The sequence below is a fragment of the Amyelois transitella genome, chromosome 22 (assembly GCF_032362555.1).
Source record: "Amyelois transitella isolate CPQ chromosome 22, ilAmyTran1.1, whole genome shotgun sequence".
NCBI lineage: Eukaryota > Metazoa > Arthropoda > Insecta > Lepidoptera > Pyralidae > Amyelois > Amyelois transitella.
Window position 1 is genome coordinate 8,180,070 of NC_083525.1, and position 22,519 is coordinate 8,202,588.

Below are 22,519 nucleotides of genomic sequence, written 5' to 3' on the forward strand. Positions count from 1 at the left end.
TTTGTTCTCGTTTACCAAAACTTTCATAAGACCATAGACAATTTGATTGAGCTCGCTTAAAACCGGTAATAATCGTATAAAAATATTTAGATGTCACGTACACCACTATTAAATCAAGATGACGTTTTCTTGTCTCTGACGATTTCTTTTGCTTGAACCCGGTTGAATGTGAGTTTATATTGTTTTCAATCAAAATAAATCCAATTTTATTTAAGTGAAAATAGATTATTCGCGTAATCAAACGTATGAATATTAAAATGTATTTTACAAACAAGTGATTTTGTGTAATATTTCGTGATAACCTGCCTTGAAACACGTACTAATTTTAAAATTGGTTCGGACTGTGATTGGTGATTTTTGTGATAAAATTTTTAAATCATTTGTTATTGAGATGTAAAATCATTCATTTTAAATCCTTAATATTCGAACTTTGTGGAAAATCACTTGTTTGTCGGTTTATTTACTGGGTGGAAGTCACAAAATTTATAACCTAACTTTGGAAGTCAGGTGGTTAGTTTGTTATTAAACGTGTGTTTCTTGTGTACAGATAATGGCTCCACCACAGCCCAAAGCGGTGGCCAAGCCCGCCGCAGCCCCAGCGGGCGGAGTCCAGAAAGCCAAACTTGGCAAGCCTAGAAATTATGATCTGGGAAATGGAGTTGTACGTTTCTCCAAGACTAAAATGTTCCACAAGAAGGTAAGTCATCACTCATTTCATTACTATGTATGTGTCCATGCACCTGTACAGAATTAGTATCAGTTACCAAATTATTTATTTTATAAACTTAAACACCTAATCATTTTAAACTTAGGTATGTTCCAACCAGGTGGGTATCAGAAAATATGTCTTGTTAGGAGGGAAACAATGCTTCAGTATGTAATATCAGGCCTCCTGCCTTTAGGGGTAGTAAGAAGAATTATGCACTTTCCAAGATCACTACAAATTCAAACGAAACAACAGTTCAATAATATTTGTGAAAATTATTATCTCATAATTTTTATTAATTGAAAATATGTATGGAGATAGTTCTCATTACAACAGATTTTTTTTATATTGAATCTTATAACCCACAAATTAAAATAAAATAAAAGCATTCTAAATATAATTAATTAATGTAGGAAGTATAGATGAAAAGTGTGGGAATGTACTATATACTCTAAAAAGAAGAAAGAACTGAAGACGAAAGAAAAGAAAAGAAATAATGAAAAGAAAAGCACTGTACTATATATATACTGAACAAAACAAATAAGAATATTTTACAATAAAAATCCTATGTTTTTTGCTAACCAAACAAATATGACAACTGTTGCTTTGGCATACAGCATAATACATATGTATATGTTTGCCAGCTGGCTTTCCCTGTTAATACATATTAAGATATAATAAATAATTTAATATAATATAAATAAAGAAGGTTGCCTACAATGAATGATATTTTCAGGCCAAATACAAGTTTGTTGGCAAGAAGAACCCCAAAGCTGAGAAGGCCAAGAAGCCCACAGTGGTCGTGAAGCAGATTGGTGGTGAGAAGAACGGAGGCACCCGCACTGTGCTGCTCCGCCGCAGAAGGTCCTTCTATCCCACCCAGGATAAGTGAGTATTCACATTTATATGTATAATGTTAAGTAGAATTGTTATGTATTGTTTTTCGAAGGCTAGAAACTTGATTCCAACATAAGGCGATACAGCTGAAAGTGGCCTTTAATTTTTTTTTAAGACTATTAGCCACCTATAATTTTTGTTTTTAAGACTATTAGCCAACAGGCTTGAAAAGACTGGCCACATTCAGTTATTTGGCTTAATGATAGAATTGAGTTTCAAATAGTGATAGGTTGCTCGCCCATAGCCTAAAAAAGAAACCAAATTTTGTAAGCCTATCCCTTAGTCGCCTTTTACGACATCCATGGGAATGAGATGGAGTGGTCCTATTCTTTTTTGTATTGGTGCCGGAACCACACGGTACTAAAGTAGACTAACAAACCAAAAATCTTTTTACGTGAGAATTACCCATGTAATGTGCAGCAAAACCAGAATATTATCAAACTGATTTTCACTTATATTTATGTATTATGCTGTCGTACAATGATAAATGACTTTGAATTTTAAATTTCGTAACTTATTTGCAGGCAAACTCATGCCTTGAGTTCATTCAAATGTCGATAACTATTTTTAGTGAACCGATTTTGATGAAGCAAACTTTAAATGTTTTTCTGAGTTAAAACAAAGCAATTGGTGAAAGTTTTAAGTAAATCGGTTCAGTACTTTTGGAGATAATCATTCTGAGTGTCCCTCTATCCATTTCAGTCAAAAATACTAAATTTACACACAAAATATTTTTACTGTTTTATTATATGTATAGATATGTACATTATTCCCAACAATTTTTTCACTAAGATTGTGTAGTAAAAGAAATTTCTACTTGCAGGATCACCCCTCGCCCTCACCACAAGACGTTCAGTAAGCACGTGCGCAGGATCCGTCCCAACCTGACTCCCGGCACTGTGTGCATTCTCCTCGCCGGCAGACACGCTGGCAAGCGGGTGGTGCTCGTCGGAGTGCTGCCCAGCGGACTTCTGCTTGTCACCGGACCGTTTGTTGTTAGTACCGGATTTTCTTTTATTAACATACTAGCTGTGCCCGCGACTTCGTCCGCGTGTAATAGTTTGGGCATCATTGAAGCCTGATCAAGGATGAACAATATTCCATAGGTTTTTTTTTCACATTTTCCATTACATCTTTGCTTCTAATAGTTGCAATGTGATGTTTTATAGCCTTAAGCCTTCCTCGATAAATGGTCTATTCAACTCAAAAATAATTTTCAATTTGAACCAGTAGTTCCTGACATTAGTGCGTTCAAACAAACAAACTCTTCAGCTTTATAATATTAGTATAGATTAGTATAGATTTCCTTTTTGATAGGTATGACTAATTTGTAATGTAAAGAAAACAATTCTTTTTCTTTTCAATATGTGTCTCATAGGAAATAGAAATATTGGACCACCTTAGGCCTCATGGATCCTGGATTGGATGAGTCAGGTTTTTATATGAAGCGACTCCCGTCTGACTTCCACAACTTTTGCAAGTAAAACTAACCCGTATCAGAAACATGATTACACATCCAATTGCCTGAATGTGGAGGTTTCCTCGCGATGTTTTCTCCCACCTTAAAGAGCTTTATTTTTTATTTAAAGTAACATACATACCTTTGAAAATAGTCATTGGTATATGGCCGAGGATTCGAACCTGTGCCTCTTTGCATCACGCGTTTCGATCCGACCACAGTCGCTCAAATTATATATTAACATATGTATAAATCCAGTTCAACTCGTGCCCGCTCCGGCGCGTGCCCCAACGCTACGTTATCGGCACCTCCACCAGCGTGGACCTCGGCGACTTCCAGCTGCCCGCGCATCTCGACGACGGCTACTTCAAGAAGAACAAGAAGAGCGCCAAGAGGACGGTGAAGCGCAAGACTGGGGAAGACATCTTCGCCACTAAGAAAGAGGTATTTATAAATACTAACTAAAATATAACTACTACAAACTAAAACTAAAATATTCGTATTGACATAATCAGTTCTACATTCATACATGTTTTTTAATGTAGACAATGTGCATTCGTCCACGATTTAGATTTAAGTGATCTATATTTGTAAATTGACGTCCTATGAAAATGCTGCAGTGTAGTTTGTTCCGCCGCTTCTTCTACACATGCGCTTTGGAAGCGGTAGTAGTTATAATTACATAGATTTAAGTTATCTGACGTCAATAAGTGATACCTTGTATCCAATTTTGAAAATAAATCTATTCTATTCTATTCTACTGCCCTGGTATAACTAAAATGCCGTTATCTGCCAAATCCTTGTTTTAAGTAAAACGTCAAAAACTGCGGTAAAAATTTAAACTGATGCCATTCATCAATGAGAACGCCTATTTATGACTTAAAGGTACCAAAAAGTCGTTTATACAGATCGAAAGAGATTTTTTTTTTCTTATTTTACTGGTAAAAAAGGTGTAAATCCTGATGTCAGATAACGGCATTTTAGTTATACCACGGCAGAATATAGTAACGTACCTTGATCAAATTGGAAACGTTATAGCAAAAGGTCTGGTCAAGAGTACGTATAGTATATACGTATAATATTATACTTGTTTAGGCTAAACATCTGCTCAATGAGCCAATGCTCAGCTAATCATAAAATGTCCACATTTAATTCTTGCAAAACTAATTCTACTAATAATTCTTTGCCGGGAAGGCCTTATTTTTTTAGGGTTTCCGATATAATTTGTCCAACCCTATACAAAAAGATAGTTTTGAAAAACAAACAATATGTATACTATATTCTAAAATGGCTGAGTATTTTTTAGTTTCAATAACATTATGAATTGACGCATTTTAAAATAATAAAATAAATAAATATATACGGCACAAATTACACTGATTGAGTTAGGCTCGAAGTAATTTCGATACTTTCGTGTTACGTGATACAAACTCAACGATACTATATTTTATAATAAATACATAATTATAGATAAATATCCAAGACCCAATTGACTTGCATTTGCATTGACTTGCAAAAGAAATTACCTCATTTCAAAAAGTAAATTAATCAAAACATTTTGAAAATAAAAATAACCTTATTTTTTTCTTCAGAAATACGTTCCATCTGAGCAGCGCAAGGCTGACCAGAAACTGGTGGACGAGGCGGTGATCAAGGCGATCGGCAAACGAGCTGACAAGAAGACGCTGCGTGGATACCTCAAGGTAAATTCATCTTCCACTTGGAATCCTCATGTCAATCTATATTTGTAAATTGACGTCCGTTGAAAACGCTGCAGTGTAGTTTATTCCGCCGCTCCTTCTACACATGCGCTTTGGAAGCGGGTAGTAGTTATAATTAGATTTAAGTTATGTGACGTCAATAAGTGATACCTTGTATCCAATTTTGAAAATAAATCTCATTCTAAAAAAAAAATTCTATGATATGACCGAGGTTCGTGACCATCATTTACTTCATGAAAGCACTCCAGGGAGCTTGGTCCTGCTCCAAGGTCTTTTAGGCGGTAGGTGCGACAGTCCTGATCTTGTTGGTCGTCTCTGACGTCTTAGGCTTGGGACATGGCCCAAGAAGATAACTTATTTCGGTGTGACGATTATGTAAAACGTTAGTAAGGTTGATGAGATACGAGTATAATTTAAAAATTCATAGAATAACAACAATCTTTAGACTAGTTTTACAATTTGTAAGAGATCATGGGTTTAGCTATAGACAAAATTCGTAAGTAGCTGCCAGAGGATAACGAACTACTTGGTGAGCGCTGTTGTAGACCAAAGGCGAAGGCCGGGGCTTCTATAGGGCTCCGGGCTGCGATGAGGGCTCAGGGGAGCCCACGGCGGTAAATAAAATCATATATTATCAATCAGATAAATTCATATATTACTTCTTTTGCATCCCGAAGTGCGCCTTTGACACATGATCCCGGATTGGGTGAGTCAGGTTTCTTCTCGAAGAGACTCCTGCTTCGCCTAAACATGGCAGTCTTTTCAGCACTGATGGTTCTGTCCGCCCCGCAAGTGATATAGACGTGATTATATGTATGTATGTCTCAACATACAGCCAAATTACACTTGATATGCACATAACATAATAAGATTTAAATGATGTGACGTCAATAAGTGATACCTTGTATCCAATTTGAGAATAAATCTATTCTATTATATTATTCTTGGTAAAGATTTTTATTAACATTTATAAAATTTATTCGCAGGCGGCGTTCGGTCTCCGTTCCAGCCAATTCCCGCACCGACTGCGCTTCTAGATGTAAGGATATTATTTGTCAGTAAATTTTATTGGCGAACTTGTTGTTTCATTTCGTTATTGTAAAATTTGAAGATTATCCTAGTATACCAACAAACACTGTTGGCGTGGGAAGGCCTAGATGAACTTACTTTGATCAAATCTAGAGACGTTCTAGCAAAAGGTCTGGTCAAGAGTACCCGAAACCGATGAGGTTTCATAAAGAGAGTTATGAATGTGGATGAAGCGAAAGAAGTGTGCAGGGATCGTGGCATGTGGAAAGATGTGGTCACTGCCTACCCCTCCGGGAAAGAGGCGCGGTTTATGTTTGTATGTACCACCAAAACAAATTAGTATTACGTATTTTTTAAATAAAAAAATAATCTATAACGTAACTTATGACTTGTAAGCCGGTCGCTCTGACCACTCCATCATCAATAAAGCGGTTGTAGCGCCACCGTACATGAAACATTAAATACCAATTAATGATAAATTTTAAATTATATTATGCTAATATGAATTGAATTAATTGAACATATCAAATTGAATATAATCAAATCATACTTAACTTAGTTAGAACTGAAATATACAAAATTATATGCAATAAATGAATCGAAATTGAAACACGTGAACCTGCGCACAACATACAAATAAATAAATATATACGGGACAAACTACACTGAGTTAGCCTCGAAGTAAGTTCGAGACTTGTGTTACGAGATACCAACTCAACGGATACTATATTATATAAATACATAGATAAACATCCAAGACCTAAACCAATCAGACAAAGTTCTCATCATGCCCTGGCCGGGATTGGAACCCGGGACCTCCGGTGTCACAGACAAGCGTACTACCGCTGCGCCACAGAGGCCGTCGAAAAAACAAAATATCTGCAAAATAGACACGCAAAAATAAACCAAAACACTCGGGAATAGAACTTTATTTACTTCGTCACACACAACCACGACAAACTACATATCATTTGAATTTGTTGACTGGTTGTTTTGGTCTCGCTGACACCGCGTTTCTCGGTCGTTGTCCGTGACGCTCGCGCCATTCTGCTTCAAGACGTGCGTATACGCCGCCTGGATGAAGTATTTGAATTATAGAAAGCTGTTTAGAGGTGACACTGAGGTGAGCTGTATAAAACTGAAGAGTTTGTTTGTTTGAACGCGCTAATCTCAGGAACTACTGGTTCGAATTGAAAAATTATTTTTGCGTTGAATAGACCATTTATCGATGAAGGCTTTAGGCTATATAACATCACGCTGCAACTATAAGGAGCAAAGAAATAATGGTAAATGTGAAATAAAAACGGGGAAAATGGTACATTATTGAGGTCTTCAATGATGCCCAAAATAACTATTCCACGCGGACGAAGTCGCGGGCATAACTAGTAGTTAATAGTTATTCAATTATGACACAATGCCGTGTGGTTCCCGGCACCAATACAAAAAAGAATAGGACCAATCCATCTCTTTCCCATGGATGTCGTAAAAGGCGACTAAGAGATAGGCTTACAAACTTGGTATTCTTTTTTAGGCGATGGGCTAGCAAGTTAATTTATTTACATACATACATATAGTCATGTTTGTATCCCTTGCGGTATACAGAGCCAAAAGTCTTGAAAAGACTAAAAGGCCACGTTCAGGTGTATGGTAAAATCATGGAATTAGCCTATGCCTTCATTTATCCCGAAAATCGACCTTGTTACCGGGACTAAGTGAGCTGCCACAGATATCATTCCAAGCGTAGCAAACGGCTTTACTTAATGATAGAACTGAGATTCAAATAGTGACATTTTATAAACCTATTCCTTAGTCGCCTTTTACGTCATCCATGAGAAAGAGATACCTACTACCTACCAGAGATGGAGTGGTCCTATTCTTTTTTGTATTGGTGCCGGGAACCACACGGCACTATATGTATGTATGTATGTAATCGCATACCTGCGGGCGTCTTGGTCTTGTTGGGCGGCGCGTGCGCAGGCGGCGCGCGGCGGGCGAGCGCGGCGCGCATCAGCCTCGCCGCGCGCTCCTCGAAGCGCCGCTGGCCGTCCTGGTTGCTGCGCGCGGACAGCGACGACACCCACTGGCGGCCTACCACGCGGGCCCGCCTGCCGAATAATTTTTTATACATTCTGCTATCCATTCTGACGCAAAAACTCCGCTGCAGAACAAAGTCTTAAGAGACATTTTGTCCTAGCTTTTAACAAAGGCTAAAGAGACATTTCTTCTTCCTCATTAAACTCCGTTGCAGAACAAAGTCTTAAGAGACATTTTCTCCTGGCTTTTAGTCCCGGTTGCAACCTCACCACTCTGGAGAGGAGCCCGGGGTGTGCCTTGACCATGGATCCTGGATTGGGTGGTGCAGGTCGTGGTGCTGTCGCCAGCCTCTGCTGCTGTCTCCACGGCACACTGTCCTCATCAGAGCGAGCCCGGCGACTGCTCATGGTGGGCGGTTTATTACTCTTTCAAAAGACTTGCTTAACGACCGACCTTAGTGCGCTAGCCAGCCCTGCCGTCATCTCATCGGCACACTGTCCTCATCAGAGCTACTCCAGAGACTGCTCATGGTGGGCAGTTTTATTATTCTTTCAAAAGAAATATACTTGGGTCTCCAAACTTGCTTCTCCTCTCAAAAGACTTACTTAACAACCGACCTTGGTGCTCTAGCGAGTCTCTGCTGTCGTCTCCTCGGCACACTGTCCTCATCAGAGCGAGTCCGGAGACTGCTCATGGTGGGCAGTATTATTATTTTTTCAAAAGAAATATACATGAGTCTCCAAACTTGCTCCTCTCAAGACTTACTTAACAACCGACCTTAGTACACAAGTCAGCCCTGCTGTCGTCTCCACGGTACACTGTCCTCATCAGAGACTGCTCATGGTGGGCAGTATTATTATTCTTTCAAAAGAAATATACTTGAGTCTCCAAACTTGCTTCTCTCAAAAGACTTACTTAACAACCGGCCTTGGTGCTCTAGCCAGTCTCTGCTGCCGCCTCCTCGGCACACTGTCCTCATCAGAGCGAGCACTGGCCGAACTGTGCTCACTCTCGGATTCAGACTCCGAAGACTGCTCGCCGCCGTCGTCCACGATGGAGTCCCCGCCGCCGATGGCACCTTTCTTTGGATACGAGACGATGTTAGTTCACTGAGATATGATGATCCTAATTGCTGCCTTTCACCAATGGGAAACAGGCGTGATGTTATGTATACAGGGTGACATTTAAAACAACTGCATCCTTTTAAACATAGACTATACCCATGCTTCTGAGCTGTTTGAGCCTATTTTTCACATTTAAAAACCCTCAAAAACTACGTCACACGCTTTATTAAAGACCAGTACTACAAAAAGAAATTAAAACTAAACATGTAAATAAATGTCTGAAAAATAAATTATTTTTCTAGTATCAAGATCAAGTAAAGTACAGAATTGTCGAGATCGCTCAGCTAAATGAATTGTGTCGTTGACCTCTGAATCTTACGCGTCGCTTTTCCGCCGGCCGGGGTGATATCACGTATTTAGGATCGTGGATTTTGATACTTTTTTTTTCATACTTTCTGAAATATGAACCGATATTTTTCTTTTAACGTTTTTAAATATCCTTTAGATGAGTACACTTAACAGTTAAATTTATGCAGTTGAATTAAAAGTCACCCTGTATATGATGACCCTTAAAAGTTAATGGTAAGTTTCACTTTTCATAGACACAGACACATTTTTTTTTATTCAGAAAGTAAACTCAGTTGTTCTGTTCTACAAATACCTAAACACAACATAAATATTGATAAATAAGTTGGAAGATTTGATCATTTCGATACTACCAGGTAGAAGCTCTGCTAATTTACATAGGTCATGTTTCATTGAAATACGTCGTGCATTTTAAATTTTACAAGCTTTTCTCTAATATTACTTTAATTTTATATGTGGTTCCGCTAAGCTCAATCAAACTTCAATTGCTATAATGTGCATTAAATATCACAGATACTTACTTATTCAATCAATCCAACCAAATAAGTATCTATATAACTACACTATTTTAACCTAATTAACTACCTACTCGTCAAAAGCGCGTTAGCGCAGTCGCAATGCGCAATATTAACTTGTAAATATCACATTATGCTGTAAACACAAAAAAAAATTACACACCGACACAAAAATAACCACTCCAAACCAATTACACTTGGTCTTCGGGACTTACCTTCTTGGGGGCTTCGTCCTTCGCCTCCTTCGGCGGGGGCTTCGGCCGGAGCTCCTCGGGGCACGCCGCCACTGAGCAGCTGGCGGTCAGCGACTGCGCAGACAGCCGCGCCGCCCCCAGGGCCGGGGACCCGGGCCTCGCATTCGCTATTACCCGGGGCAAATTTATACGGCTATTTCCTTTGTAACATTTGCTCCTTTGTTTTCATAACCTATGCTCCACTCCAGGGACGCCATCTTTTAAACTCCCTAAATCTATGCAGTTTAATATAAGCTCATTCTTAAATGAAGCTTTAAAAATTGTCGTTAATTTCTTTTAACGGTATTATACTGTTCACAAAATAACAGTTTAACATAACCAAGACGAAAGAAAGACTATCGTGGAACTAGCGAGGTGATGGATTCAGGACGTAGCATGCCACGAGCGACGCCATTTTTATCGCGCGAAAAACTATCCCTGTCCCGTTTCACGTCGTGATAAAAAGCGAAACAGCGATACGATAGCAGTTGACGTTGTTGAAGAAAATGCTGCGGTGCAGTTTGTTACCGCTTCTTCTGCACTGATGCCTTGGAAGCGGCAGTAAACTTTTAGGTTTAAGTAATTTATGTAACGTTACCAGTGTTGTGAAACCAAAAGATTTGACTTTATTAAGCGATATGAAGTGTCCTATAATATAATGAATATAAATTTTTGTTTTTTTTTTTTGATAGCTTTTAGTGAAACGGCGCCGCGCGTGCGCATGCTGCGGGGGCTGGTCTACGATATTGTCTTTGACCAACAGAGTTGCTGTCTACCGTCCGTCACTTTACCCGCCTGTTTTTTTTTAATATTTAGGTTTATTTTACAGTGCCTACTCTTTTGGGCTTATTTCAGTAGCTACAGATAAGTAGGATATTCCAAAAGTACGTAGCGAATATAAGGATTAATAATACTTTCTAATATTGCCTTTGAATACTGTGTATTTACAATATGTGTTGCCAATTTGCAATTATTCTACGCGCCATTTTCCACGACCGCCATGCTTGCCAGTCATACAGCTAGAATTAACATTAGATATTTCTCTAAAATTTTACTTTTCTCCATTGCTATTTTTTATTTGTTAAATTACAGTACAAAAACATTTTGACTAGGCTCAGGTTTAGAACGGCTCAATATGATAAGATAGTCTTCGCTCACATTCCAACAAGCTTGCTTTGAGCAATTTTTTGTAATGCTCAATTTTGTTCAGCGCAAATTTCAAGTCATGAGAATGAAAAATAAACGCTCACTTTAAGCTAAGTAGTAAATTAAACAAATCATGACCGAACCGTGCCGAATAGAAAAATTGCATCATCAGTCATCATTTAATTATTTATTAAAATTAATTAATAAACAAACCTGTGGAGAAAAGTAAATTTTCAAGATAATCGCAAGACGAAAACAAATTCTACAGTTATAGCGGGGAAAAGCGTACAACTCACGGTTAAACTTATTGTTGCTGGTGTACATCTTGCCGAGGAGGCCTAGGGGCTGACGGGGCGCCACTAACTGGATGCCCTCCCACCAAAACACCTCCTTGCATTGGAGGCGACCCGAGTCTTCTCCAGGCTCTATATGGGTAAAACATGGTACATACATACATACATACAATCACGTCTATATCCCTTACGGAGTAGACAGAGCCTAAAGTCTTGTAAAGACTGATAGGCCACGTTCAGCTATTTGGCTTTAAGATAGGATTGAGATTCAAATATTGACAGGTTGCTAGCCCATCGCCTAAAAGAAGAATCCCAAGTTTATAAGCCTACCCCCTTAGTCGGCTTTTACGACATCCATGGGAAAGAGATGGAGTGGTCCCATTCTTTTTGGATTGGTGCCGGGAACCACACGGCACGGTAAAACTTGGTCAGGTCAAGAATACCCGAAACCTACGAGCTTGCATGAAGAGAGTTATGAATGTGGATGAAGCATGATCTATGCAGGTATCTTGGAAAGATATAGTCTGCTTCACCGGGAAAGAGGTGATTGTATGTAAGTAGTGAGATCTTGGCGTTATAGTCTTACATACATATATACATATAGTCAAGTCTATATTCCTTGCGGGGTAGATAGAGCCAACAGTCTTGAAACCCGAATAGTCCCGGTCAGCTGTTTGGCTTAATGATATTTTTTTCAAAAAGTTAGTGCCACAACTGATAGAAATTTACGTAATAAACATAAATTAGTCATGCCGTTTCATAGGCTTAGCAAAGTCAGTAAATCATTTATGGGGAACTGTATACGATTTTATAATAGGTTGCCGGAGTCTGTTCTTGATATGCCCAACCGAAAATTCAAAGAGTATGTAAAGAAAGTACTTTGTGGGAAGGCTTATTATAGGACTGATGATTACCTTAATGATAAAAACATCTGGCTCGAGCTTGGCACAGGAACCTCGTAATTAATTGTAGTTTAATTTGAACTTAAATCAAAATTTCAGTACACTCTGTACATAAATCTTTTTAAAATTGGCAATCCATAATATATATATATATATATTTTTCTTTTTTCAATATTAAATCTCATAAATATATAAATCTCCCGTGAACAATGTATTCTCCCGTCCACATTCTATTCTAAGTATAATTTAATATTGTGAAGTTGACGTTGTTGATGAAAATGCTGCAGTGCAGTTTGTTACCGCTTCTTCTGCACTGACGCCTTGGAAGCGGCAGTAAACTTAGTTTTTAAGTAATTTATTTGACGTCAACCAAGTTGTTAAACCATACGACAATTATTAAGCGATATAATAATATCCTATAATAATGAATAAAAATTTTGAATTTGAATTTGAATTTGATAGAATTGAGATTCAAATAGTGACAGGTTGCTAACCCATCGCCTAAATGAACAATCCCAAATTTATAATCCCTATCCCTTAGTCACCTTTTACGACATCTATGGGAAAAAGAAGAAGTGGTCCTATTCTTTTTTTTATCGGTACCACGAACCACACGGCACATAATAAAATACCTCTAGCCACAATCCTATCGCCCAAATGAACAATCTCAAATTTATAAGCCCATCCCTTAGTCGCCTTTTACAACATCCATGGAAAAAAGAAGAAGTGGTCCTTTTCTTTTTTTGTCGGTACCACGAACCACACGGCACATAATAAAATACCTCTAGCCACAATCCTATCGCCCAAATGAACAATCCCAAATTTATAATCCCTATCCCTTAGTCGCCTTCTACGACATCTATGGGAAAAAGAAGAAGTGGTCCTATTATTTGGTTGCTAACCCATGGCCTAAATGAACAATCCCAAATTTAAAAACCAATCCCTTAGTCGCCTTTTACGATATCTATGGGAAAGAGATGGAGTGGTCCAGAGTGGTAAAAAAAGAATGAATGAATGATTTATTATCGGTAAATTTTTTATCGGTGCCAGGAACCACACGGCACATAACACAAAACACCTACCTCTGGCCACAATCCTCGTGAGTCTCTCGGGAAACATCAGCTGCGGCGGTCTCATGGAGACGATCTCCCTGAACCTGTGGTACATTTCCATGACGGCCGCGTCCGCCGCCAGCCGCTCGTCGGGAGCGTGTTCGCGGAACTGGCAACCCTGTTGAAAAGAAAAAAGAATACACACACATACATAGGTACATATATGGTCACGTCTATATCCCTTGCGGGGTGGATGTAAAAAAAGAATACATATGTACATATGGTCACGTCTATATCACCTTGCGGGGTGGACAGAGCCTGTAGGTAGGTAGGGGTAGCAGTCTTGAAAAGACCGAATGGCTCTTTTTTTAACAACCTGGGCCACTCCATTTCTTTCCCATGGATGTCGTAAAAGGCGACTAAGGGGTACGCTTATAAATTTGGGATTCCTCTTTAGGCGATGGGCTAGCAACCTGTCACTATTTGAATCTCAATTCCATCATAAAGCCAAACAGCTGAACGTGGCCTATCAGTCTTTTCAAGACTGTTGGCTCTGTCTACCACGCAAGGGATCCAGACGTCATTATATGTATCACATCCTCATCTTCGTAGAGAGGAGCTTTTACCATGATCCTGGTTAAGAAACTAAACTCACAGTATTCCTGGTGACAGTCTCAAAGCGGTATGCCCTCTCACCGCAGCAGGGATACCTCCCAGCAGGCAGTGGTGGTCGACCTTCCAACTGGAACATGTGCGCGCTCTGTTCGTGATGGGAGCACCATTCCATCTGCACACACACAGACAAGCACCTAATTTTAATATCCCCCGTCGAGAGTACACTTATATATAAATATAATATCTTATATATAAAATTCTCGTGTCACAATGTTTGTCACCGTACTCCTCCGAAACGGCTTTACTATTTATATGGCAAAACAACGTTTGCCGGGACTGCTAGTTAGCCTATGAATATATATAGTCACGTCCATATCCCTTACGGGGTAGACAGAGTAAACAGTAACGAAAAGACAGAATGGCCACGTTCAGCTGCTCGGCTTAATAATGGAATTGAGATCCAAATAGTGACAGGTTGCTAGCCCGTCGCCTAAAAAAAAGGATCGCAATTTTATAAGCTTATCCCTTAGTCGCCTTTTACGACATCCATGGGAAACAGATGGCGTGGTCCTATTCTTTTTTTTATTGGTGCCGGGAACCACACGGCACCAATAAAACTATTGAATAAGAAATTTTAATATAGGCTGTATAATATGTTTGTCTGTGCATCTTATTTTTTTTTAAGTTCTCTTCCTTTGCCTGACAAACTCCGCGTGTTTTTTTTTTCTATATTTAAATTTTTAGTCGGTCTCTTGAGCTATCATAGATCTATACTAATATATATACTAATAATATTATAAAGCTGAAGAGTTTGTTTGTTTGTTTGAACGCGCTAATCTCATGAACTACTGGTTCGAATTGAAAAATTCTTTTTGCGTCGAATAGACCATTTATCGAGGAAGGCTTTAGGCTATACAACATCACGCTGCAACTATAAGGAGCAAAGAAATAATGGAAAATGTGAAAACGGGGAAATTAATTTATCCTTGAGGGCTTCAATGACGCCCGTAGGTACTTAATAACTATTCCACGCGGACGAAATCGCGGGCACAGCTAGTCATAAAATAAGGTCATTAATACTGACAAGCTAAGCGGTTACCTGATACGCTGGGAAGTAGCTATCACATAGTTGACACCTCAGAAAATGACAGTCGCCCCACAGACGCCAATAAACACGTCGCCATGACCGCAACTCTCCGTAAAGCCAAGTTATATACTCGTTCAAGTTCCAACTCAGGTCCCTGTGAAATATCTTAAACCATTCAATCAGGTGATTGATATAAATTACTTGAATCAATATATCTGTTAGGTAGGTACAATGAATATTATCGTCGCGAAATGATTTTAATACATACATACATACATATGGTCACGTCTATATCCCATGCGGGTTAGACAGAGCCAACAGCCTTAAAAAGACTGATAGGCCACGCTCATCTATTTGGCTTAATGATAGAATTGAGATTCAAATAGTGACAGGTGGCTAGCCCATCGCCTAAAAAAAGAATCCCAAGTTTGTAAGCCTATCCTTTAGTCGCCTTTTACGACATCCATAGGAAAGAGATGGAGTGGTCCTATTCTTTTTTGTACTGGTGCCGGGAACCATACGGCACTGTTGATGATTTTAATGATGACACATTTGTTTGTATAACCGCAAAAAAATCATCATTGGGGGATAATTTGATGAAGACACTGATCAAACTCGTATCATCATATCTTTAGGAAGAGATAAAAAATGCATGTCTTTTTTGCTATAGAAAACGGGTATTTTGTCTCTAAATAACTACCCAAATGATTTGTTCGAAAGTAGAATTTTTTAACATACAGCACAGCCACGTCTATATCCCTCGCGGGGTACACAGAGCCGACAATATTGAAAAAACTGATAGGCCACGTTCGGCTGTTTGGCTCAATGATAGAACTGAGATTCAAATACTGACAGGTTGCTAGCTCATCGGCTAAAACAATAATCCCAAGTTCATTAGTCCGTTACTCGCCTTTTACGACATCTATGAAAAAAAAAAGATGGAATTGTCCTATTAATTTTTCCATTCGTGCAACCACACGGCACATTTGTTACATAATTAACAATGGAATTTTGTCTACTCTTTTGTATTAAATCAGCCGAGTTTTTGAATAGGAACAAGGCAACTAACTTGGTGTGGGAAGAACGTCACCTTTTACGACATCTATGGAAAAAAAGAGATGGAATTGTCCTATTAATTTTTCCACACGGCACATTTGTTACTTAATTTACAATACAATATTTTGTCTACTCTTAAGATGGAGTTATCCTATTAATTTTTCCATTCATGCCGGGAACCACACGGCACATTTGTTACTTAATTTACAATACAATATTTTGTCTACTATTGTGTTGCTTGAAATCAGCCGAGTTTTTGAGATTTTTTTCTATTTAGGCAATTTAACAAGGCAACTGACTTGGTGTGTGAAGAGATGACGTTCCCCCGTCTATCGATCCTCATGCTGGAAGGTTGGCACGGGACCTGCTCGGCGATGTGGCGGCCCAGCAACTTGTTGCACCTAATTCAATGTTAACTGTTTCATAAAATACAATTTAATACATATGGTCACGTCTATATCCCGTGTGGGGTAGACAGAGCCAACAGTCTTGAAAAGACTGATCGGCCACGTTCAGCTATTTGGTTTAATGATAGAATTGAGATTCGTATGAAGTGACAGGTTGCTAGCCCATCGCCGATTAAACAAGTAATATTAATTAAAAAAAAATCAATATTAACTGATCGGTCAAAAAAGGCAGTTAAAATGAGACACAAACTCATTGGTTAGTAGGTAACTAGTACTGGCTGAAAAACAAAAGAAATTAAAAATAAAATAAGAGGATTAAACCGAATTGAAGACATTGTTTATTGTTTACTCCAATTTATTGATTACTAGCTGTGCCCGCGACTTCGTCCGCGTGGAAACCCTATCATAACTTAACAATCAATCCCGCGGGAACTCCGGGATAAAAAGTAGCCTATGTGTTATTCTGGGTCTTCAGCTACCTACATACCAAATTACATCGTAATCGGTTCAGAAGTTTTTTAGTGAAAGAATAACAAACATCCATACTGACATCCTGACATACTCACAAACTTTCGCATTTATAATACACATATTAGTAGGATTAAACAATTACTGATGGTCATGTGGAGAGGATGAATGAAAGCAGGTTGACTAAGCAGATATACAAAGAGAGTGTGGAGGGCAAGGTTGGAGTGGGAAGACCTAGACGAACGTATCTTTATCAAATTAAGGACGTCCTGGTAAAGGGTCAGGTCGAGAGTACCCGAAACCGCCGAGCTCGCATGAAGAGAGTTCTGAATGCGGATGAAGCGAAGGCAGTATGCAGAGATCGTGGCAAGTGGAAAGAGGTAGTCTCTGCCTACCCCCCCGAGAAAGAGGCATGATGATGTAAACAATTACTTGGTGCACTTGAAAAGCGTCGCCAAAGTGGCATAATGCCCTCTCAGGGTCTCCGGCACCGGCTCAGCCAGGGACATGATCATCTTGCAGTACAATCGCGACTGGATCTTGTCCTTCCTGTCTCTTATGGCTTCCAGTTCGGCGTTCGTGTACATCGCAGCTAATCTGTGGCATAATTGAATAACTATTAACTACTAATTAGCTGTGCCCGCGACTTCGTCCGCGTGGAATAGTTATTTTGGGTGGGCACATCATTGAAACCCTCAAGGATGAATAATTTTAACCGATTTTTTTCACATTCTACATTATTTACATACATACATACATATGGTCACGTCTATATCCCTTGCGGGGTAGACAGAGCCAACAGTCTTGAAAAGACTGAATGGCGACGTTCAGCTATTTGGCTTTATGATAGAATTGAGATTCAAATAGTGACAGGTTGCTAGCCCATCGCCTAAAAAAGAATCCCAAGTTTGTAAGCCTATCCCTTAGTCGCATATTACGACATCCATGGGAAAGAGATGGAGTGGACCTATTCTTTTTTGTATTGGTGCCGGGAACCACACGGCACTGTTTCATAATTGAATAACTATTAACTACTAGTTATGCCCGCGACTTTGTAAGCGTGGAATAGTTATTTTGGGCATCATTGAAACCCTCAAGGATGAATTATTTGAACCGATTTTTTTTTCACATTCTTCGTTATTTCTTCGCTCCTTGTAGTTGCAGCGTGATGTTTACAGCCTAGAGCCTTCCGCGATAAATGATCTGTTCAACACAAAAAGATTTTTGCAATTCGAACCAGTAGTTCCTGAGATTAGCATAGATTTAATAAAATATATATTAGTATAGATTTATTCATCCATCAATACATATAATCACGTGCCAGCAGTCTTGAAAGTCTGACAGGCCACGTTCAGCTGTTTGGTCTAGTGACAGAATTAAGATTCAAATAGTGACAGGTTGCTAGCCCATCGCCTATAAGAATACAATCATCACGTATTTATCGCTAAGGCTGAAAGGTCACGTTCAGCATGCACACGTTGGTGAGTAGAGACAAGCTAAGCTACTGTTCATCAAGGAAGTAATTGTTTCTCACCAGTGAGAAACTATGAGAAACAGTTAGCTATAGCGAGAAACACACGAAATACCTGGTCAAGAGAGCATCGCTGAGGCAGGCCAGGTTGGTGGAAGTCTTGACGATGTCGTTCATGTGCGCGTGGCAGTAAATCATGCAGTCGTGCAGGAGCGGCTCCATCTAACGAGATTGACAAACATTCAAATGATCACGTCTATACCCCTTACGGGGTAGACAGAACCTATCAGTCTCGAAGATTGATAGGCCACGTTCAGCTTTTTGGCTTTTAAGATAGAATTGAAATTCAAATAGCGTCTTTAAACCCTTAGTCGCCTTCTACGACATCCATGGGAAAGAGATGGAGTGGTCATACATACATACATATGGTCACGTCTATATCCCTTACGGGGTAGACAGAGCCAACAGTCTCGAAGACTGTTGGCTCTGTCTACCCCGTTCAGCTGTTTGGCTTTAAGATAGAATTAAGATTCAAATAGTGACAGGTTGACTAGCCCATCGCCTAAAATAAGAATCCCAAGTTTATAAGCCTATCCCTCAGTCGCCTTTAACGACATCCATGGGAAAGAGATGGAGTGGTCCTTTTCTTCTTTTTCTATTAGTGCCGGGAACCACACAGCACTTAATTATTCCTTTACATATAATAGGCTGGTTACTTTACTCATAATGAACTCTTTATATTAATTGAATTACACGAATTACCTGTAGAAATGAGGCTGACACCAGTATGGGCACGACGTTGTGCGGGTCCAGCAACGGCCAGTCGGCCACCAGGATGCTGTCCCTCTTCACCCACCTCATCAGCCAGTCGAATATCTGCCACAGATACCGCGATTAATTAAAAATTTAATCATTTCTTTACATACAGGGTGACATTTAAAACAACTGCATCCTTTTAAACATAGACTATGCCCATATATGCTTCTGAGCCGTTTGAGCCTATTTTTATTTAAATTAAACGTCATCATTTTCACATTTAAAAAAACCCTCAGAAACTACGACACACGCTTTAATACAGATCAATACTACAAAAAGAAATTAAAACTAAACATGTAAATAAATGTCTGACAAATAAATTATTTTTCTAGTATCAAGATCAAGTAAAGTACAGAGTTGTCAAGATCGCTCAGCTGAATGAATTGTGTCGTTGACCTCTGAATCTTACGCGTCGCTTTGCCGCCGGCCGGGGTGATATGACGTATTTAGGATCGTGGATTTTGATACTTTTATTTTTTTCGTACTTTCTGAAATATGAACCGATAATTTTCTTTTAACGTTTTTAAATATCCTTTAGATGAGTACACTTAAGAGTTAAATTTATGCAGTTGAATTAAAAGTCACCCTGTATAATAGGCTACTCTATATAGACAAATAGATAATTTATAATAGGCCACTTGACTCATAATGAATTCTTTTCTATTAAATGAATATTTTCTATTGTATTACTAGTTCTACATTCATTCATGTTTTTTAAATGTAGACAATGTGGATTCGTCCATGATTTAGATTTAAGAGATCTATATTTGTATATTGACGTCCGATGAAAATTCTGCAGTGTAGTTTGTTCCGCCGTTTCTTCTTCACATGCGCTTTGGAAGCGGTACTAGTTATAATTAGATTTAAGTGATGTGACGTCAATAAGTGATACCTTGTACCCAATTTTAAAAATAAATATTTTCTATTCCATTGTGTTTTGCGTAAGAGATCACAAAATATATCAAATTTAAAAATTAAAATAATTAAAACAAACCTAGCACAGATAATAAAAAGACAAACATGGCGGATAGCGTTTACGCTCGTTTAAAAAAAAATTTTTAAAGTAATTCATGGCTAAAATAACAAATATGAAGTAACTAGTTAGGACCAACTTGAAAAAATAGTCAACTAGCCTAATTGCATCTCGAAAAACAAGGTGTCGAACTTGCTTCGAGGCCAACTCAATCTGTGTAATTTGTCTCGTTTATATTAACATACATACATATAATCACGTCTGTATCCCTTGCGGGGTAGACAGAGCCAGCAGTCTTTAAAAAACTGATAGGACACGTTCAGCTGTTTGGCTTACTGATAGAAATGAGATTCATATAGTGACAGGTTGCTTGCCAATCGCCGGCAAGAGGTAGTTTATCCTTTATTCTATCCTTTTAGCCTTTACGACATCCATAGGAAATATATGAAATATTCTATTCTGTATCTCATATTTTGTTAGAATTTATTATAAAAATTTTGGTTAAAATCTATTTACAAGTAACTCAACTTAAACACATAACCGCTCTACTGACACAGTCGGGTAATTCACCTTACCTGGATATCGCAATGTACGGAAATATCCATGTCTTCCAGTCTTTGACCGGCAGTCACATCAGCAAAGTAACCCATTCTGGATACCAATAACTTCTGAGGGCACCTAAAATCCTTCTTCAAGCCTTTTACTTCATCACAAACGTGAATTTCTACATCACCACTAAAAGAAAAAAGGAATAAAATTAAAAAAAAAAGTGAATTCCGATACCGGGAATCGAACCCGAGCCTCCTGGGTGAGAGCCAGGTATCCTAGCCACTAGACCATATCGGATATACGTAATCCAATAAAATATGAGAATATATTCATAAATGATTTTTATAATATATTATATCGTATTGCACTCTTTCATATTAATTCCATTTCCAACACAACCTGTAACTATATTTATTTCGTAACAAATCAGATTAAATTTATCAAGATTATTGAAAAATGCAAGAATACTATATTACACAACGCCCTCTAGGGGCAATGGGCCGAACTTACTCTTGCTTTTGAGCGATGCGCTCTTGTGCTGCAACTATAGATGATTTACGTCTCCCGAGACGATCTCTTGACTCCTTTTCATTCACAAAACCTTTCAAAAATAGATAAATTGTATTAAAAACACTAAAAAGCGGATTCACTAATAATTTTCCGATTTCATAAATCATTACTAAATTACCTCCAAAACTAGCTGGTTTTTTTATTTCAGTTGATGAAGTTGAGGCAGCCTTCTTGATTATGGGCGCGTAGGTACTTGTTGTTTTAGATGGCTTCTTGTATCCAACGAGATAAGGAAGTATTGAGTCCAAAATGCCTTCATTAATTACCTAAAAATAAAATCAGCGTGAGCGCCATCTCTTAGAAACTTTAAGCACTTAAAACTTAAGTTTTGTTACAACTATTAAATTTTTATCTATTACATTCTATTGAATTTTACTTCATTTACTCACATCATTTAATTTACAATTTAAATTTGCTTCGGTCCATACTCCAAGCATTTCAACCCTCGCTTCTGGAGGCAAGGACCGCCGCCGACCTGTCCCTTAAAACATTCAATTATTACTTATCACGAGATGGCGACACTTATTCTAACGAATTAAGGAGGAAGATTACTATACCTTCGATCTCACTACAACTGTATCGTTTTTCTATTCTATCCATGCTATCCTTTTTTTCAATTGCCGTATCGCTTTTACTTATCAAGGGCTTGGGGTGAGAAAAAGCAGTTTGTTGTAAAAGATCTCTTTCTTGTTGTTCGATCACATGATTCAAAACCGTCAATTTCGTCAGTTCCTCCCAGTTGATCCTCGATTCCTCATCATCTTCTCCTTCCAAATGCTCATAAACTTGGTATGCTGTTTTCATAAAGTCGAAAAAATCTTTGACAGTTATAATTTCTGGCGATACTTTTTTCACTGACACAGTAGAATTTCTTCTTGAAGCGGTCTCTCCGGGCGTGGGACTCTTACTTTTTCTGTAGTCCCCTTTTTGCATAAACATCGAGGTTGAATCAGTTTCAGAATTTGGACTTGCCATTTTTTATTTTCTATGATAAGCGAGTAATATTTTTATGTACTTTGACAAACAGTTCTACATATTGAGATATAATTTCTAAATATCGATTAAATAAACACCTTAGTTACATACCGTT

General features: G+C 38.5%; 2 protein-coding genes and 1 non-coding gene across 4 annotated transcripts; 1 reads left to right on the forward strand and 2 right to left on the reverse strand.

Annotated features, from left to right (window-relative positions):
* The first annotated feature begins 46 nt into the window (after positions 1 to 46).
* Positions 47 to 5,859, forward strand: LOC106138530 (large ribosomal subunit protein eL6). 2 transcript variants are annotated; one of them, XM_060950714.1, is made up of 7 exons: positions 47 to 168; positions 548 to 697; positions 1,443 to 1,594; positions 2,427 to 2,598; positions 3,321 to 3,506; positions 4,655 to 4,765; positions 5,770 to 5,859. In XM_060950714.1, the coding sequence occupies exons 2-7, from the start codon at positions 551 to 553 to the stop codon at positions 5,818 to 5,820; spliced, it is 819 nt and encodes a 272-aa protein (XP_060806697.1). In that variant the 5' UTR covers positions 47 to 168; positions 548 to 550; the 3' UTR covers positions 5,821 to 5,859. The 2 variants fall into 2 exon arrangements, with proteins under 2 accessions (XP_060806697.1, XP_060806698.1); XM_060950715.1 differs by having other exon boundaries at positions 165 to 243.
* Positions 5,860 to 6,759: 900 nt separating this feature from the next.
* Positions 6,760 to 22,514, reverse strand: LOC106138528 (SANT and BTB domain regulator of class switch recombination). Its single transcript, XM_013339698.2, has 17 exons — positions 21,987 to 22,514; positions 21,819 to 21,910; positions 21,548 to 21,695; positions 21,370 to 21,460; positions 20,886 to 21,045; positions 19,284 to 19,397; positions 18,637 to 18,743; positions 17,483 to 17,647; positions 16,475 to 16,576; positions 15,132 to 15,273; positions 14,073 to 14,204; positions 13,448 to 13,595; positions 11,467 to 11,595; positions 10,007 to 10,152; positions 8,762 to 8,928; positions 7,751 to 7,917; positions 6,760 to 6,886 (listed from the first exon to the last, which is right to left on the reverse strand). Exons 1-17 carry the CDS (start codon positions 22,402 to 22,404, stop codon positions 6,780 to 6,782), a joined length of 2,535 nt encoding a protein of 844 aa, XP_013195152.2. The 5' UTR covers positions 22,405 to 22,514; the 3' UTR covers positions 6,760 to 6,779.
* Positions 21,085 to 21,156, reverse strand: Trnae-cuc (transfer RNA glutamic acid (anticodon CUC)). Its single transcript has one exon. It is a non-coding gene; the product is annotated as a tRNA-Glu (tRNA).
* Positions 22,515 to 22,519: the final 5 nt, after the last annotated feature.

Bases quoted from the DNA above. Each gene is read 5' to 3' on its own strand.
- LOC106138530 (XM_060950714.1), top strand. From the start codon at position 551: ATGGCTCCACCACAGCCCAAAGCGGTGGCCAAGCCCGCCGCAGCCCCA. The intron at 698-1,442 runs GTAAGTCATCAC...TGATATTTTCAG, and splicing joins CTAAAATGTTCCACAAGAAG to GCCAAATACAAGTTTGTTGG. The intron at 1,595-2,426 runs GTGAGTATTCAC...TTCTACTTGCAG, and splicing joins TTCTATCCCACCCAGGATAA to GATCACCCCTCGCCCTCACC.
- LOC106138528 (XM_013339698.2), bottom strand. From the start codon at position 22,404: ATGGCAAGTCCAAATTCTGAAACTGATTCAACCTCGATGTTTATGCAA. The intron at 7,918-8,761 runs GTAAGTCTTTTG...ATTATTCGGCAG, and splicing joins GCACCAAGGCCGGTTGTTAA to GCGGGCCCGCGTGGTAGGCC. The intron at 6,887-7,750 runs GTATGCGATTAC...TACTTCATCCAG, and splicing joins CAAGACCAAGACGCCCGCAG to GCGGCGTATACGCACGTCTT.